This window comes from Crocuta crocuta, unplaced genomic scaffold, assembly GCF_008692635.1.
Source record: "Crocuta crocuta isolate KB4526 unplaced genomic scaffold, BGI_CrCroc_1.0 scaffold613, whole genome shotgun sequence".
Taxonomy (NCBI): Eukaryota; Metazoa; Chordata; class Mammalia; order Carnivora; family Hyaenidae; genus Crocuta; species Crocuta crocuta.
In genome coordinates this window covers 803,494-819,440 of record NW_027528880.1, presented here as the reverse complement: position 1 = coordinate 819,440, position 15,947 = coordinate 803,494, and the positions used below count along the sequence as shown (strand labels likewise).

At 57.5% G+C, this 15,947-nt stretch overlaps 1 protein-coding gene across 1 annotated transcript in view; it reads left to right on the top strand.

Moving 5' to 3' along the window:
* The window catches only part of YTHDF1 (YTH N6-methyladenosine RNA binding protein F1), a 13,056-nt gene extending 381 nt beyond the window's left edge, over positions 1 to 12,675 (top strand). Inside the window, 4 exon segments of the mRNA XM_077756845.1 lie at positions 938 to 1,017; positions 8,192 to 8,849; positions 8,852 to 9,573; positions 11,333 to 12,675. Coding sequence (XP_077612971.1) covers positions 8,210 to 8,849; positions 8,852 to 9,573; positions 11,333 to 11,359 — 1,389 coding nt within the window. The 5' untranslated portion in view covers positions 938 to 1,017; positions 8,192 to 8,209 and the 3' untranslated portion in view covers positions 11,360 to 12,675.
* The last annotated feature ends 3,272 nt before the right edge of the window (positions 12,676 to 15,947 follow it).

Here is a 15,947-nt window from a genome sequence, read left to right as displayed (position 1 = left end):
GGCCATGCGGCGGAGAGACGGGCTGGAAGGGCGTCTGGAACCGGACGCCTCTCTCCCGCGTGCTTCCGGGAGATACAGTGTTAGGTGGCCGTGCCGGGGGCTGTTCAGCAGTTGGAGAACCGGGACTTTTCAAGGAGAAGTCAGTAAGCGGGTGGCGGGAGGCATCCCGTCCTTCCTCCCCCCTGCAAGATGGTGGCTCTGCGCCGGGCAGGGAAGGAGGCAGGTGTGCGGCGGCTCCCGGGGGCCCTGGGGTAGCGGGCGCCCGGTAGCCAGAGCCCTATGCTCCGGGTCTCCTTCAGCGTCTCCTGAGGTTCTGGCTCAGGGTTCCCCCCCCCGGCCGAGCCTCACTGTCGTGAGAGCCGGTAAGTGACACTTCGTGTTTACTTGGAAGACTGTTTTTGACCAGTGTGCGTTACCCCGGTGTAACCAAATATGGTTCATCATGTTTTAAGACTGGAAGGGGCCCAGCACTTTATTTACCTTTCCTTTCCTTTCTTGGCCGAGCGTTGTGACAGCGGAAAGTAAGCGGGGAGCCGGCTACTGATGAGCTCAGAAGCATCACTCAGTTACAGTCTTGCCTCCGCCCTGTGCCTGGGGCTCCCCGTTCTCCGTCCTGCACACGCACTGAGGCCTCTGCCTGGCGCCCGTGGTCTGCCCAGGCCAGACCACCTTTACCGGAGCCCATTTACACGTTCTTGCGTTATTCTGTCAAGGTCTACCTAATTATGATTAAATTCTATCAAGAACAGAATTGTTGAGAGTTGCGCGTCGCCACTCTAGGTAGTTGTATAAATGTCAGCTGGGCACTGCCTGTGTTCATTCCTAAGTAAAAACAATTTTTAGAACTTGAGGACATAGGCTTTATTGCCTTTGATTTCCATGCTTGTAAGTAATTTTTTAAAATTTGAACATAACATGTTGCAACTTCTTGTTCTAGTACAAAATGGTTCTTTGCATCAGAAGGATACAGTCCATGACAATGACTTTGAGCCCTACCTTTCTGGACAGTCAAACCAGGTGAGTGTAGGTTTTGTTTGTTTGTTTGTTTTTAATTTTAAATCTTTGACTTTACGTTAGTTTTGTCAGAATTTTGTAATGCAACTTTATGGCTACGTTTCTGACTTTACCATCCTAAACAACAAAGCAGCACCGTATAAAGTACTAGAAACACAGAGCATGCTGACGACTTACTCGGAAACTAACCTTGAGCTAAGTGTGCGGCGTGAGCGCAGGGAAGGCGGTGCCACGCCCCCCAGCAGGTCCCCCTGCGTCCGAATGCAAGACCTCTGTTGGCCTCTGCGTCCATGGCTCAGCGATACAGTGCCTTTGACGGAGCGGAGGGGTGTGTAGTTCTCTGAAACTTCCTGGTGGGTTATTTTGGCTCTGGGCAGGTAGAATTGTGGTCCAGGAGAGCATCTGAGATTCGAGCTCTGGAGCCAGACTTCAGCCTTGGGTTCGCATCTTCCCCCCACCGCTGAGTGACACTTCCTTGGGGGCTTGCCGTTTCTGTGCCTCAGTGTCTTCTAGAAGGCTGGTCGTGGAGGCTGGTGGGGTTGTTGGGAGGAAGGCGGGTGGGGCTCATGAGCTCCGACATGGCACCTGTCCTGGCCCAGTAGGTGGGAGCTGCCCGTTTTTCCTGGATGTTTCAGTTTCCCAGCCGTGGCACCATGGCCATTTTGGACTGAAACAGCCTTTGTTTGGGGGCGCTGTGCATCGTAGGATGTTCAGCAGCCTTCCTGGCCTTCTTCCCTGACACACACGTCAGTATGCCCAGCAGAAAGGTCTCGATGGCGTCTCCCGGGGGCTGACTTGCCCTGGGAACAACCTCCAGGCTCATGGAGTTTGGGTCTAAGCGGTGTCCCCTGCTTTAAAATGTACTAAGCATGTTCGCTTTGGAATAAAACCAGGCCTTGCCTCTTCCCTGTGGTGAAGTGAAATTAGTTTGTCTCTTTCCTCACTAGTCTGCCCTTCTAAAGTGTCTTAGAACTTAAAAACCTTCCCTGTCTTCATCCTTTTTTTAAATACTTATTTCTGAGAGAGAGATGGAGAGACTCCCAAGCAGGCTCCACATTGTCAGCGCAGAACCCGACGTGGGGCTTGATCCCACGGATCAGGAGAACATGGCCTGAGCCGAAATCAAGTCGGCTCAACCTGTTGAGCCCCCGGGTCCCCTGTCCTTACTGAGCAAACCTGCAGTTATGATGCCCAAGATGCCCTTTATAGACCCCTCCTCTGGGCAGGACCACGTGCTGCAGGGAACCGCCCTGGCCTCAGTGACAGAGTCAGGGGGGTGGCAAGAAGTTAAATGAGTACTTTATTTTTCCCTTAGGTGATCCGGATGCTGTAGCCGTGTTGTGTTTTAGATTTTGACCAGAGAAAAGTGGGAGGAATTGTTTCACTCACTTGAAATATGTTTTTATGAGGCAGGAGCTTTCACGTTATTTGGGAGGACTTTAGAGGTAGAGCAGATGATTTTCTGTCAGGAGGGTAGTTACAGCCGCTTCGCGCCGGGAAGCCAGCTGGGGGGACAATGGTCAGGCTCGGGCAATGCTGGGAACAGCTTTAAAACGGCCCCTTTGTCCTGGGTACTCAGGTGTGTGCTTGTCAGCAAGATGGTTAATCACGTTACTTAAGAGTAGACCCATGGTCTTTTTTTTTTTTTTTTTAATGTATTTTGAGAGAGTGAGCGAGCGTGTGGGCGCGTGCACACGAGCTGTGGAGGGGTGGAGAAAGAGAGTCCCATAGTGGCTCTGCACTGTTTGCCCAGAGCTGACACGGGGCTTCAGCTCACTAAACTGGCATCATGATCTGAGCCGGAATCGAGAGTTGGATGCTCAACCAGCAGCTACCCAGGGGCCCCAAGAGTAAATCCAGGCTCTTGGTTGAGAACAGATTTTCCAGAAATGCCCAACTGTTGGAGTGTAGGCAGCAGGTAACACAGGAGAGCCCTTAGATCCTAATTTTCCTGGCGCTCTTGTTCTGTGGATGAAGAAATGGGACCGGAGAGGCCTGGTTTGCCCAGGGCNGGATGCTCCCTCCCACACACACAGCAGGGGGCTCCTTTGGTCCTTGTGTTTGTTATTCCTTTCTTCACACGGGATACCCTGCACGTGGCCGCCTTGCAGACAAAAGCCACTGGGAACTGATGACACCTCTGGTTTTGGACTCTGCTGGTGAAGACTCCTATTGAGGAAAGCTCTGTGTTTCTGCCCTCCAGCTCCCAGACAGGAGGTGCTCACAGCCAGCTTGACCGCCTGGGGGTGTGCGGGAGCCGTGGCCTGTGTGGCCGGTGCTGTGCTTCTCTTTATCGAGGAATTTTTGACACCTGATAGGTTGCACGTGATTGAAGGGTGCTGTTTGCCCAGTGACTCGACCTGTGTGCCTGTGGAGCCGTCACCACAGCGAGGATGGTGACGAAGCCGTCAGCCCCGTGGCACTTTTTTTTTTATCTGGGTGTTTGTAGTAGCAAGTTTAGGACTATTTCTGTTTTTGAGTCTTCTGAAGTTTTAATACCGGGGTGATTTGGAAAGTGTTCACAAGTGTGCTGTTCAGGTTAGTTTAGTTTGTAATGCGTGGCTTGCAACAGAGCCGTGGTCCTCGGGGCGGGCGGCTCCTGCAGGAAGTGCCTCCGGGCCAGCCTCTGCCCCTTTCTGGATGCCCCCAGGCGCTTCCTGATGCAGCAGCTCCGCATCCCCTCTGTGACGCGAAATACATGTGAACTTTAGGAGATTGTGGGGGGCCGCTGGGGAGCAGACGGTCTCTGGGTGGGGGCCACGCAGCATGGGCACTGTGGGAGTTAGCCACGGTGCTCAGTTGTCAACAGACCCACTTGTTTGCCCAGGCACATCTGACATAGACAGAAAGGAATAGAAGCAAACTTCTCTAGTTTTCTCTCAATAATTCAGTTGGGTTCTAAGTGTAATCGGATGCTTTCACTTTATGAGAAAGTTCTGCAAGTTTTCCTGTTCCCATTATCAGTGCTGATCACTTGTAATTGGTTTACGCGTATTCTTCTAGAAAGGTGTGCCGTCAGTGAGAGAATTGAGAATTGACTTCCACTTTGAGCAGAGCCGCTTGAGGTGGGCGGGGGGCTTCAGAGTTCAGGTACTTCCAGAAGCTGGTGCGCCCCATCTCAGAGGTTGCCTCATGTGGCTAAGGTGAAGTTTGCACCCTCTTACTCTTTGAAAGTGTCTGGCCTCGGGTGTTTTCTGTTCATAAAAAGTGCAGCTCGCCTTGAAAATTGTGCTCGGCTGTCACGCAGGGTTTCTGTCTGGTTTGGGGAGGGCTTTGCTCCCAGCAGCACAGAGCCCGGCTGGACCGATGCCCCGGGGGCTGGTCCACTTCCCGCGGAGAGCCTGTTGGCGGCGGGCTCGGGGCTTGCTCCGCACCGGCCAGTTCTGGCTGCAGCTACTGCAGGAGGTAGCAAGGAGCACGTGGTCCTGCGGGCCGTGGCCTGGCCCGGTTTTCTTGTGGTTGTGTCTGAAGGCTGTGGGCTTCCAGTGCTGCCACCCACTCAGTGGAGCCACCATCACGTGCAGCTGGCAGGGCCCAGTGGGCTCTCACATACTTGTTAACGTCAAGTTGCTCAAAACAACGTGGCTCAGTCAGTTGGGTGTCCAGCTCTTGATCGCAGGGCTGTGAGTTCCGGCCCTGTGTTGGGCTCCGTGCTGGGTGTGGAGCCACTTAACGCAAACAACTACGTGCCTGAGCTGGACACAGAGGCAGAAATTCTGTGTGTCAGAAATGGCACCACCCAGCCAGCCAAGGGGCTGCAGGCCTCCTGCGTGGTGGCCCTGGGTGCAGCCGCTGGTCCCTCTGTCCGTCTTCGTGATCGCCTTTGATAGCTTCCATTTAAGCTTAAGTTCTGTCCATTCAGAATGAGTTTCTTTTTTTCTTTCTTTCTTAATGTGGCTATATTTTACTAAGCGTGGAAAAGTGTCAGTTTTAGAGTAGATTTATTATTGTGTTTTACTGTGGTTTTTCAGTGAAAGTGATGTAAGGATCACGGACGAGACTTGGAAGTCTGTTTTGTCTGGAGAGCCCGTTCTGTCTGTGATTTTGGACTAAGCCACAAGGAGGCGCCCCAGGAGTCCAGTGTTTACGCCACCGTCTTTCCTTCCATAGCCTCCTCTTGCCTTGAAGAGGCATCCGCCTCCCTTTTTTGAGGCCCTGTGTTCTAGCAAAGGCTATAATTAGACCAAGTCTCATATGTGAGAGCATCAGGCAGGGGGTGGTTTTACCTGCATTGGCCTCAACAAGATTTTTGTAGGCTCTGCCTTTTCCTGGACGCACCGCACCCCGGTACGCCAGCTTCCTGCTGGAAGCCTCGGGGGCGTGTCCAGGCGGCAGCACGTCTGTCCGGAGGAGCCAGCGCTGCGCGGTGGGGCTTTGCCCGTGGGGGCCACATTCTGGTTCACCCGTGTGGGGAGTAGAACTTCAGTTTTGCTGGAAGTTCAGGCCAGAGCATTCGGCCCCTACGCAGTGCAGAAGGATGGACGGACTAACAGGGACCGCTTCCCTCGCACCTCGGCCCGGGAGGGAGGGTGTGCAGCACAGATAGCAAGCGAGGGTGAACACCCCTGGCTCTTCCCACCGGGCGAACAGCTGGCAGCGCGTAGGCGCGCACGCCGATTTGCTGCTTGGCTTCGGAGCTTTGAAGGAAGGACGGCCAGTGGAGCAGCAAAGAGCTGCCAGGAAGACGGGTAGAGACGGAGTCAGGCTCACGGCGCTGAGGTGGCCTCACACGGCCTTCCGGGTGGCCTGGAGCCACTCATGCCCTGGGGAGGGCGGACGGATGGATGGAGGCCGTGGGCAGGGCTGGCGTCAGGCCAGGAGTGCCAGGCCCGGTGCACGTGGGGCCGGCTGCTGGTGGGCCTGTAGCCGCTGGTCAGGATGCCCCTTGGTCTGGGACCTCGAAGTGAGGAGTCTTCATTCCTTTTGCTGTGAGAACGTGGTGTTGGAGGAGACCTGGTCCAGGTGGTCGTGTGACTGTCCCGTCCATGCTCACTGGGACCCCCACCCCCACCCCCACCCTGACAGGTCCCAGGACGAGAGGGTGAGGTCCGCTCAGGGCCACCGCTCCTCTCCCAGACTTCCTCCTGCCGGAAGGCACCCCCGTGAGTGGAGCTGAGGGTTCAGGGGTGCCAGCTGGCTCGCTTCCTGTTCCCTGGACGGTCCCGGCCAGTAGCGCCCGTGCGTGGTGTGGTCGCAGGGCCTGGAATGCCAGCTCTGGCCACTCCACGGCAGGACTTTAGATGAACTGTGAGGGGTGTTGAATGGAGAACATAATATATGATGACTCGTGTCCTGATTATGTCCTGTTACGGGTAAGGCTTACGTGTAAGTCACAAGTCACAAGGTACTGGCCCCGCGAGAGTCCCATTTTTGGGTGTTGAGGTCCGGCGACAGGCTTCAGCCCTCAGGGCTGCCCCTCGCCTCGCAGAGCTTGTCCTGGTGCTTCACGCTCCCTCCCAGCCGGAGAGCGTCCCCGAGGGCCCAGGCTGGGTGCAGGCAAACCGAGGGGAGGCTACAAGAAAGGTTCCGGAATCACTGGAATCCTTTCGCTAGAAGGTAGCGCCAGCTGTTCTGAGGCTCCTGGGACATTGATGGTGCCCGTTCATTGTCTGCGTTTCGCTCCCTGAGCATCTTCCTGAGTTTTATTACGGGAAAGTGCTTGCATTTTAAAAAGTGATCCTGCAATTGTCTGACCTCAAGTGGAGCAGCCGACAGGAAGGAGATTGATTCCTGAGGCCCCACAAATCCTAGGCAGGACGGGGCAGCAGGAGATGGCAGTGGAGATGGACAGCCAGGAGGTGGGTGGCCGCGGTCGTGTGTCAGGCCGGAACTGCTGACGGACCGGCCTGTCCTCCAGCGGGTCCCCTGGCAGGTCTGGAGAGTCCCTCGCCTTCTTGCTGTGGCAAAGTGCAAATGCTTGTTTGGCGCTCTGGCCCTCCCTCCCCAGCAGCCGGGGCCGCAGGTGTTCTCGCGTGACAGTCGGTGTGGGGCTGGAGGAGGTCTCTGGTCTCTGGTCTGTTTCTAGAGGAGGGTAGTGGGGAAGATGGGGCCCCACTAAGCAGTCAGAAAATGGCAGCACCGACTGCAAAGTTTGCTGCTGCCTCCACTCTTGTTTTCCTTTACGGCCTTTCCACTCCTTAAATCAGCTGCCCTGGGCAGGAAGCCTGCACCCCTCGGTGCCCCCCCACCACCCACACTCCCCAGGAAATCGTCTCTGTCACCTGACAGCGGCATGGCTGGGGGCGGGGGCAGCTGTGGCCGGAAGCCCGCTGAGTCTCTGCCCAAGGAGACGCTTTGCCAGAATCGCTGACCCCGGGTCTAACCCACGTCCTGGGCAGATCTCCTGAGAGGTGTCTCTGCTGCCTCGAGGGCAGTCTGGCCACTTGACAAGCCCTCTCTGAGGCTCCGGCCGACACACGGGAGTCCTCTCAGTAAGGGACCCAAGGTGAGTTTGGAGCCTGATGTAAGGGCTTCTCCAGCTCAGGGACCAGGCAGGACACTGAGTCTTGGTCAATGAGCTGGGCGCGGCCTCCGTGCCACCTAACCTGCTGTGAGAGCCGAGGCCACGCCCAGGCCGCAGAAGGGATGCGAGATGATGAGGCCACTTTGGACTTGGAAGTGGGGGTGGGCTGGCAGGAGAGGCATGTGAGGGGGGCTCTGAAGTGGCCCTTGATGCGGGGGAGCGGGAGGAGTCCCGTAGGCGACTGGAAAAGGGCGTTGCCCGTGAGGCGGGACACCCCAGGAGCGCTGAGCAATCAGGGGGCTTGAAACCAGGTTGCCGGGCAAGCCGCCCTGTCGCCCTGAGATCCCTGAACGCGGCCTGGGCCTTCCGGCAGCTGCTCTCACCCCCCGTGGAGCTGCCTGCGCTGCAGCTGTGCGGCGTCAGCGGCGTCGCCACTCCTCGCTGTTTCCCTCCCGGGTAAACAGCCCGCTGCTTGAGGGCGGAGGAGGGGCTGCTGGCAACCACGGGGGGGTCCGGCTGGGCCTGGTCGTGTCACGTGGACCCAACACGCTGCAGGTGACCACCTGGCTGCTCTCAGCCCTTGCCGCGTTCTCAGCTCGTGGCCTCGGTTCCTGTGGGCAGTGGTGGTGCCGTCCGGCCCGCCTGGACAGAGGCAGGGAGTCTCCGAGTCGCGTCCTAAGAGCCGTCTAACTCGTCCCGTGCTTGTTTCCCCAGAGTAACAGTTACCCCTCCATGGCGGATCCTTACCTGCCCAGCTATTACCCACCATCCATTGGATTTCCTTACTCCCTCAATGAGGCGCCCTGGTCCACTGGAGGGGACCCTCCGATCCCGTACCTCACCACCTACGGACAGCTCAGCAACGGAGACCACCACTTCATGCACGACGCCGTCTTCGGGCAGCCCGGGGGCCTGGGCAGCAGCATCTATCAGCACAGGTTCAACTTCTTCCCCGAGAACCCTGCCTTCTCCGCCTGGGGGACGAGCGGCTCTCAGGGGCAGCAGGCTCAGAGCTCGGCCTACGGGAGCAGTTACACGTACCCGCCGAGCTCCCTGGGCGGCACGATTGTGGACGGGCAGACGGGCTTCCACGGCGATGCCCTCAACAAGGCCCCTGGCATGAACAGCCTGGAGCAGGGCATGGTGGGCCTGAAGATCGGGGACGTCACCACCTCTGCTGTCAAGACCGTGGGGTCGGTGGTTAGCAGCGTGGCGATGACCGGCGTCCTTTCCGGGAATGGTGGGACAAACGTCAGTATGCCGGTTTCAAAGCCAACCTCGTGGGCTGCCATTGCCAGCAAGCCAGCAAAACCGCAGCCGAAGATGAAAGCAAAAAGCGGACCCGTAATTGGGGCAGCCCTGCCTCCCCCGCCTANNNGGCCCAACCACAGTACCCGAGCCCTCAGCAGCCACCCCAAACCCGCTGGGTCGCCCCTCGCAACAGAAATGCGGCGTTTGGGCAGAGTGGAGGGGCCGGCAGCGATGGTAACTCTCCTGGAAATACTCAGCCGAATTCTGCCCCCAGCGTGGAGTCCCACCCCGTTCTTGAAAAACTGAAGGCGGCCCACAGCTATAACCCTAAAGAGTTTGATTGGAATCTTAAGAGTGGACGCGTGTTCATCATCAAAAGCTACTCGGAGGACGACATCCACCGCTCCATCAAGTACTCCATCTGGTGCAGCACCGAGCACGGCAACAAGCGCCTGGACGGGGCGTTCCGCGCCGCGGGCAGCAAGGGGCCGGTGTACCTGCTCTTCAGCGTCAACGGGAGTGGCCACTTCTGCGGGGTGGCCGAGATGAAGTCGCCCGTGGACTACGGCACGAGCGCTGGCGTCTGGTCCCAGGACAAGTGGAAGGGCAAGTTTGACGTGAAGTGGATTTTTGTCAAGGACGTGCCCAACAACCAGCTGCGGCACATCAGGCTGGAGAATAACGACAACAAGCCGGTCACCAACTCCCGCGACACCCAAGAGGTGCCCTTAGAAAAAGCGAAGCAAGTGCTGAAAATCATCGCTTCCTACAAGCACACGACCTCCATCTTTGACGACTTTTCTCACTATGAGAAGCGGCAGGAGGAGGAGGAGGTGGTGCGCAAGGTGGGTCTGCCGTCTCAGGCACGCGCTCTAGACGGGCCGCGCTTGCTGGGTGGGGCCCGGTGACTGCCAGTTTCCAGTGGCCTTGGGCAGGGGCAGCGTCACCTGGGCTTTCCCAGCATGGTCACCAAGAGTGGCATTTAAGTGGACGTGACTGCAGCTTTTCGGTGTTTGGGGAACATGAGGATTGGGGCTGCAGTGCAGAAATTCTCGCAGGAACACTCAGAAGTAACAGCCTGTGGCACTGGGGTAGACCAGCGAGGCCGCTGCGGCTACAGGGGCTGTAGGCCCTGCCTGGCCTGGGGGCTGCCCAGTCCCACCCAGGAGGGGCCCCCCACCCCAGGGCACCGCCCTCCTCGTGTGGGAAGCCCAGGTCTAGAGGCCATGGCTGCTTTTTCTCTTGAAAACCTGGGGTCTTACGGATTCTGGAAACTTGAACTCTCTGTCCAGGTGGTGAAGAAGGGGTGGCGGGGTGGGGGGGTTGGAACGTAGACTTCTCCTAAGCATCTAGAACCCAGGGCGCAAGCCTTGAGTTGGGCCTCTGAGGTAGGCCGTTCCCCTTCCGCTCCCGAGGGCCTTCCCGAGCCGGAGCGGTTCCGGCACCGGAGTGCGTCTGCTGTGCAGCGGCAGAGCAGGGCTCGGGTGCCCGTGAACTGGCCCGGACGGGAACACGGACCGTGTGAAGCTGCTTTGTCGCCGAGTTCATCCTGAGATCGTTTTCTGCTTTTTTGGTATCAAAACATCCTTTTTAAAATTAAATACCAGCTGATGATAGCTGGGTCTGCAGTCTTTTTAGCTCTCCGGATTGACAGATGCAGCGCCCGTCTGTGAATGACAGATGTTCTGGAGCAGGTTTAGCTGAAAGGCCTGTAGGTGATGGCGCTGTTAGCGGTGTCAGGCGCAGCACTTCCTGGGACCACTCACGGCGTGTAAAACTTGGAAAATAAATTGGTCCTTCTTTCCTTTGTGTGGGAAAGAGAGGGGCTTGTTACTTATTTCCTGTCACTGAAGTTCTGTATGTTGACTCTTAGGTATGACGTAAAATAGCGAATGGCTGAATTTATGGGGATAGAGCAGAGATCACTGGTCATGAAGCTCAAGCTCCTTGCTGGACCTGAGCGTGGCTGCAGCTTTGTGTGGCTGTGGTGAACCTTAGCTGCCGTGACCCTTGCCTCTTCCTCGCTCACTAGGTTCTGAGAGCTGTGACGAGGCGAGGGGTAAATTTCCGCCCCTAACCTGATTGCTGTTTTTAAGGGTCTGGGGTCCCAAACTTGGGTTGGCGAGTGGGCTTTGGGAAGATAGTCTTGAGTTGGTCCCTGAGATGTGTGCCTGCAGGCAGACTCGGGGCTCAGGGCCGCTCCTCCAGGGAGCTTGAGAGAGGCGTGCAGCCCCACCAGAATGTTCCGCAGCGCGCTTCTTCTGTAGACCTCTGTTTCCGCAGCGCTGTGAGGAGGGCCCTGTTGATGAGAAGCCGGCCGGACAGATGTGGGGAGAGACGAGATGTGTCATGGCCTCGTCACGTGTGCCCTGGGAAGGATGGTTCTGTGTGTGGTGGCGAACAGGTCTGGCCCGAGAGGACTCGCGGAGAGCAGGCGGGTGCCGAGCCCAGGCGGCCATCAGAGGCCCAGGGCGCCTGCCGGCGTGGCCAGCCTGGTCCAGATGGCGGCCACAGCCCACAGGGCAGCTGGGGACCTCCCTTTGGAGGGAGTGTACGTGGCGTGTTCGCTCTGCGTGTTCAGCTCTTCTCCCTTTTCTGTTCCAGGAACGGCAGAACCGAAACAAGCAGTGAGGATGAACCAGCCTCTCGTGTGCTCGGACATTTGGCTGAAAACGTTGATGAGAACGTGTGCTTGGTGCTGCTGTCTGTGCGGGGCCCGGCTTGTTGTGTCTTGCGCTCCTTGTCTTTTATTTTTGCCCAGATGGATCTGCGTTCGTTTGTACTTTCCTGTGTACCATAGTATGATAGAACTCACTAATAAAGGAGTATGTTTTTTGTCAGCCTGTCAATCAGATCTAATGTGAAATATGAGTACCTTTCAAAACCAAACCAAACAAAGTCCTGATACACCGAAGCTTTGTTTTTTGTTGTTGTTGTTGTTTTTGTTGTTGTTTTGTTTCGTTTACAGAAATTATGTTCTTACTTTCCTAGTCACCGTCCTTTAACATGTTTACGTGGAACTCCCTTCTCACCCCTTTATTGCTCCATAGCAGACACAGGGAACCGTGACTGGTTTTGGCATTTACTGTATTCTATTAAAATACTTCTTTTCAAAATGTTGAGATCAACAGGTTAATGATCACTTCATTTGGCCAGTTTGCCATTTTTATTACCTGTCACCTGTCTAAAATGCTAATCTGTTTGATTTTTCTACTAGAGAGAAAGATACATCTTAGTTTTCAGAGGTGGTGAACGTGCCCTGGTGCGTGGAGCACCCGCCCACCCGCGTGCGGTCTCAGGCACCGCGGCCGCCGTGTCTCTTGCGGCTCCTTGTCCCTGCGGGGTGGACGGGGGTGGCACGCGGGGGGGCCGGGCTCAGCGATCCGCCGTTCCGAGCCGTGTGCGGATCACCCCAGCTGCCCCCGCTCGTCAGCTTGAGAACCCGAACGCCGTTCTGAGTTTCCTGCCCAGGACACTGAGCACCACGCGTGATCTGCTGGCACGGACGGTGCGGCGGGCAGTGCCGCGGTGGTCAGGTTCGTCGTGTGCGTCTGGTTTCTTTTTCCTGTCTCATGGGGAAAAAAAAAAAAAAAAAAAGCAAAAAAACCCTTTTAGAAACTGAATTTGCTGTCCTGTTTTGTGGAACAAGGGACCTTGAACTCGCTGCCACCCGGAGTCTGAGTTAAGCATGACCATGGTGCTCACGCCTGTCGCTCTGGCACAGTCTGCACGCGCCCATCGTAGGGGAACTTACTGTTAGAGAGCAAATACCTTCTGAAAATTATTTACTCCAAAAGACCCTCTGAGTTGAAGTTTAAGCTGTATTATTTAGACTTGTATTAGAACGTGTCACTGAACTGTTACTGCCTGTGTGGAGTCACGGGACAACATCGGATAACTTTTCCTCCGGAGAATACAAGCCTTAATAAACAATACCTATTTAGCAAGTCTGGGGTCATGTCCTTCTTCACCCCCGTTTCAGGGGTTGGTGGTGGTGGTAACTGCGCATCCGGCTGCGGGGGAGGGGTCACTGCTCCAGGGCCCGTGTGCGATTCTCTGCCCGAGACGCTCGGCCCGCGCTGTGGTTTGTGGGAAAGACGGAAGAACTGTTTAAAGATCCGGTTGTAACTCCAGGTTCACAGTCGCCCAGCACTGTGCTGAGGCCTTTCCACACTGCAGCCCCGGCCTCCCTGGACTTGCCGTCCAGCCCGCCTCCTTCCTCCATTTGTTCTTCATCCGTGGATGCCACACGCAGGAAGTCAGCGCGTGTGGCAGGAAGTCCAGCGCCTACTCAGTTTTACTGTTGACAGTTCACAGGCATGAACTGTAAGAGATAGGAAGTTGGAGGTAGAGCTGAGACAAAGATACATGACCTCAGCACCATCCCAGAAAACGTTCTCGTGCTTTCCTGGGCACTCGCCCTGCCAGGGCCCAGCCATTGGAGTGAGGCCGTGGCTGGTGAACGCAGGAAGTCGGGAAGTCAGGCCCTGCGCCAACAGGCCTGGGCAGGGGACTGCACTCCCTGCCGGGTGAACACGCGGCCAGTACAGATGCAGCTCCGTGTTTGCTCAGGCTTATTTCTGGGATTTTGTTTTGGTAAAGTGCGTCTAGACCTCGAGTATGGGTTCCTTAAGTGCCGTTTTCTTTCATGTGGTCACCGGCCTCCTTTAAAGGTTAAGGTTGAGTGGTTCTTGGCTTGCAGGGTGACTGGCTGAGCAATGACCCCACCTTCAGTCGGGGTCGAAGCAGCAGAGCGGGCCCGGGGCTTTCACAGGCATGCAAGAAGGGGTTAGTTCCCGAGCAGCAGAGGCTGGGACTGCGATGCGGCTTGTCTCACAGGATCAGTTCCTGATTGGGCTGTGTCCTTAGATGTCACCTAGTCTGGGAGCAGGGGTTCGGGGTACCTTGTACCCCTTGAGTACACTTGAGTACCACTTGAGGCTAAACATCCGAGGAAGGAAAGATCGTGTGTGACGTGGTAGGAAAGGATTACAGAGATGCGTGCAATGTGAACATGATGCTTATAAAAGGCTGCATAATGTCAGTATCTGGCCCCTGAAAGCCAGCAAGTCAGCTCTTATTTTCCTCTCTGTCCCACCCCGGAGCACGCCATTCACAGGTGCCTTTTTCGTGTGGGCGCTTGACTGGCCGAGAGGGCAGTCCCGGAGAGATGGCTGGCTGGGCCTGCCTGCCGGTGGCATCTCCCCAGTTGGGGTCCTGTGCCCCCTTGGGTTCCCTGTGGCCCGGGCTCCTCTGCGCAGTAGGGTGAAGGCAGGTCACTAGCTGTGTTTCCTGGCTGAGGTCAGAGGGCGGGGTCCTTGCTGGGTGTGGCCCAGAGCGGGCAGGCGGCAGGGCCCTGGCCTCATGCAGGTGACCCTCTGCTTGTCCCTGGTGGGCCCCGCAAGGCGCCACCTGTTGCTCAGCTTGCAGTTACTTTTTTCTTTTTAATTTTTAAAAAATGTTTATTTTTGAGGGAGACAGAGTGTGAGCAGGGGAGGGGCAAGAGAGGGAGACACAGAATCCGAAGCAGCTCCAGGCTCCGAGCTGCCAGCACAGAGCCCGACGCGGGGCTCGAACTCCCGAGCCGTGACTTGATGACCTGATCTGAAGTCGGACGCCCCAGTGGTTGCTGTTGAGATGTGCATGTGCGGTGCCCCCCCCAAACCTACGTGTTAGGAAAGGGGTTTGAACAGTTATCCTGAATGACGTCTTTACTATAGTTCTTTGTGGGGAGGAGGGTCCTGGTGAATTTGTTTTGAGCTGAGAACACCTAGTGGACTGTCTCTTCTCAGCATCTGTGTTTACTGCAGGGTCCAGGTAAAGGTGTGACCAAAGTGACCCCACGCTGGGAAGTAACTGCTGAGACCCCTCCTGCCGCCTAGATGCAGGGGGGAGGGCCAGCCCTCCCACAGAGGAGGCCTGCGTCACCTGCCCGTGTGCGAGGAGAGCCAGGAGCAGACTGGCTTTGCCCCTGCAGAGTGACCTTCCGAGGGGCAGTTCCTGGAGTGGCTTGGGCGGGGCCCCAACCTGCCGACTCCCATGGCCGCCCAGGGTGTGGGGGTCACCTCAGAACGGCTTCCCGAGGCCTTGCGCAGCCGCGCTCTGGATCGCCCGCGAGGGATGTGTGCCCCCCACCCCCGCAGCTCAGTCCCCCCGAGTCAGAATGACCAACCTTGCCAACAGCTGGACGGAGTGCAAGGCTCGTGGGTGATGTCAGGTGACTTCCGGACACATGCTAAGTGGCTCTGGTGTGCACCTGCAGCGGTGACCCCGGCTCCTCGTCCCCTTCTGCCCGCTGAGGCCTCAGGACAGACCGGGGCTGTCTGAGGTTGGCGTGTCAGCGGTATGCAGACAGAGGTAGCCCAGGGAGCCCCGAGGCTGTGGCGTGCCGCGCAGAGGGGGACCCGCACACCGGGCGCCATGCCCCACGGGACAGCAGGGACAGGACCTTCCTGCTGGGCTCCCGTGCTGACGGACGGAGACCGGGTCTCTGACGGCCTGGCCGGCTGAGTGCTGGTGCGAGAGCAGCTGCTCCAGGTGGAGGGCGGCCCGACCTCCCGCTGACCGTGCTGGGCGGTGGCAGCCGGCAGCCCGGGAGGTTTCGGCTGTGGCTGTGGCAGGGTGGAGGCCTGGTTTCCCGCTGCCCCCGGGAGTCCGGCAGGGGAAGGGAGGTGAGGGGATGGGACAGCCCCTCTCTCCTCAGCCCTGCCCAACTGGCCCAGAAATTAGGGCCTTTCTGTAAGGTTGTGGGGAGAGGACAGCTGCCGTCGGCTGGTGGGGGTGAGAAGTGCCCCTGCTGTTCTCACGCCCCCCCAACGCCCCCCCCCCAGCACTGGGCTCTGCTGTGATCTCCATGCTGCCGTGAGACCCGAGCCGTCCCTGGTGCCACACACCGGATGGTCTGTGTTGGGCGAGTGTTGGCCACGACGCCTCTAGTGGCTGGTGGCAGGTGCTGGCAGGTGTGACCACCTGCACTGCGTGGNCTCAGGAGGGTCCCTGGGGAGCCACAAGAGCATCCAGGCTTGGGGGGCGCTGCTCCACAGGCGAGGGGAGGGCCCCCTGCCCCTACGATTTTGGGAGGCCTGCCGCACCCTAAGGACTAGGCATGGGCCCTGGAGACGGGAACAGAAGTCTCTTGGCGAGGGTGTGGGACATCACAACCCCGGAAAGTTCCTGGAGGCCGTGAGACCAGGGAAAGCTGCTCACGTAGGTGTTAGGA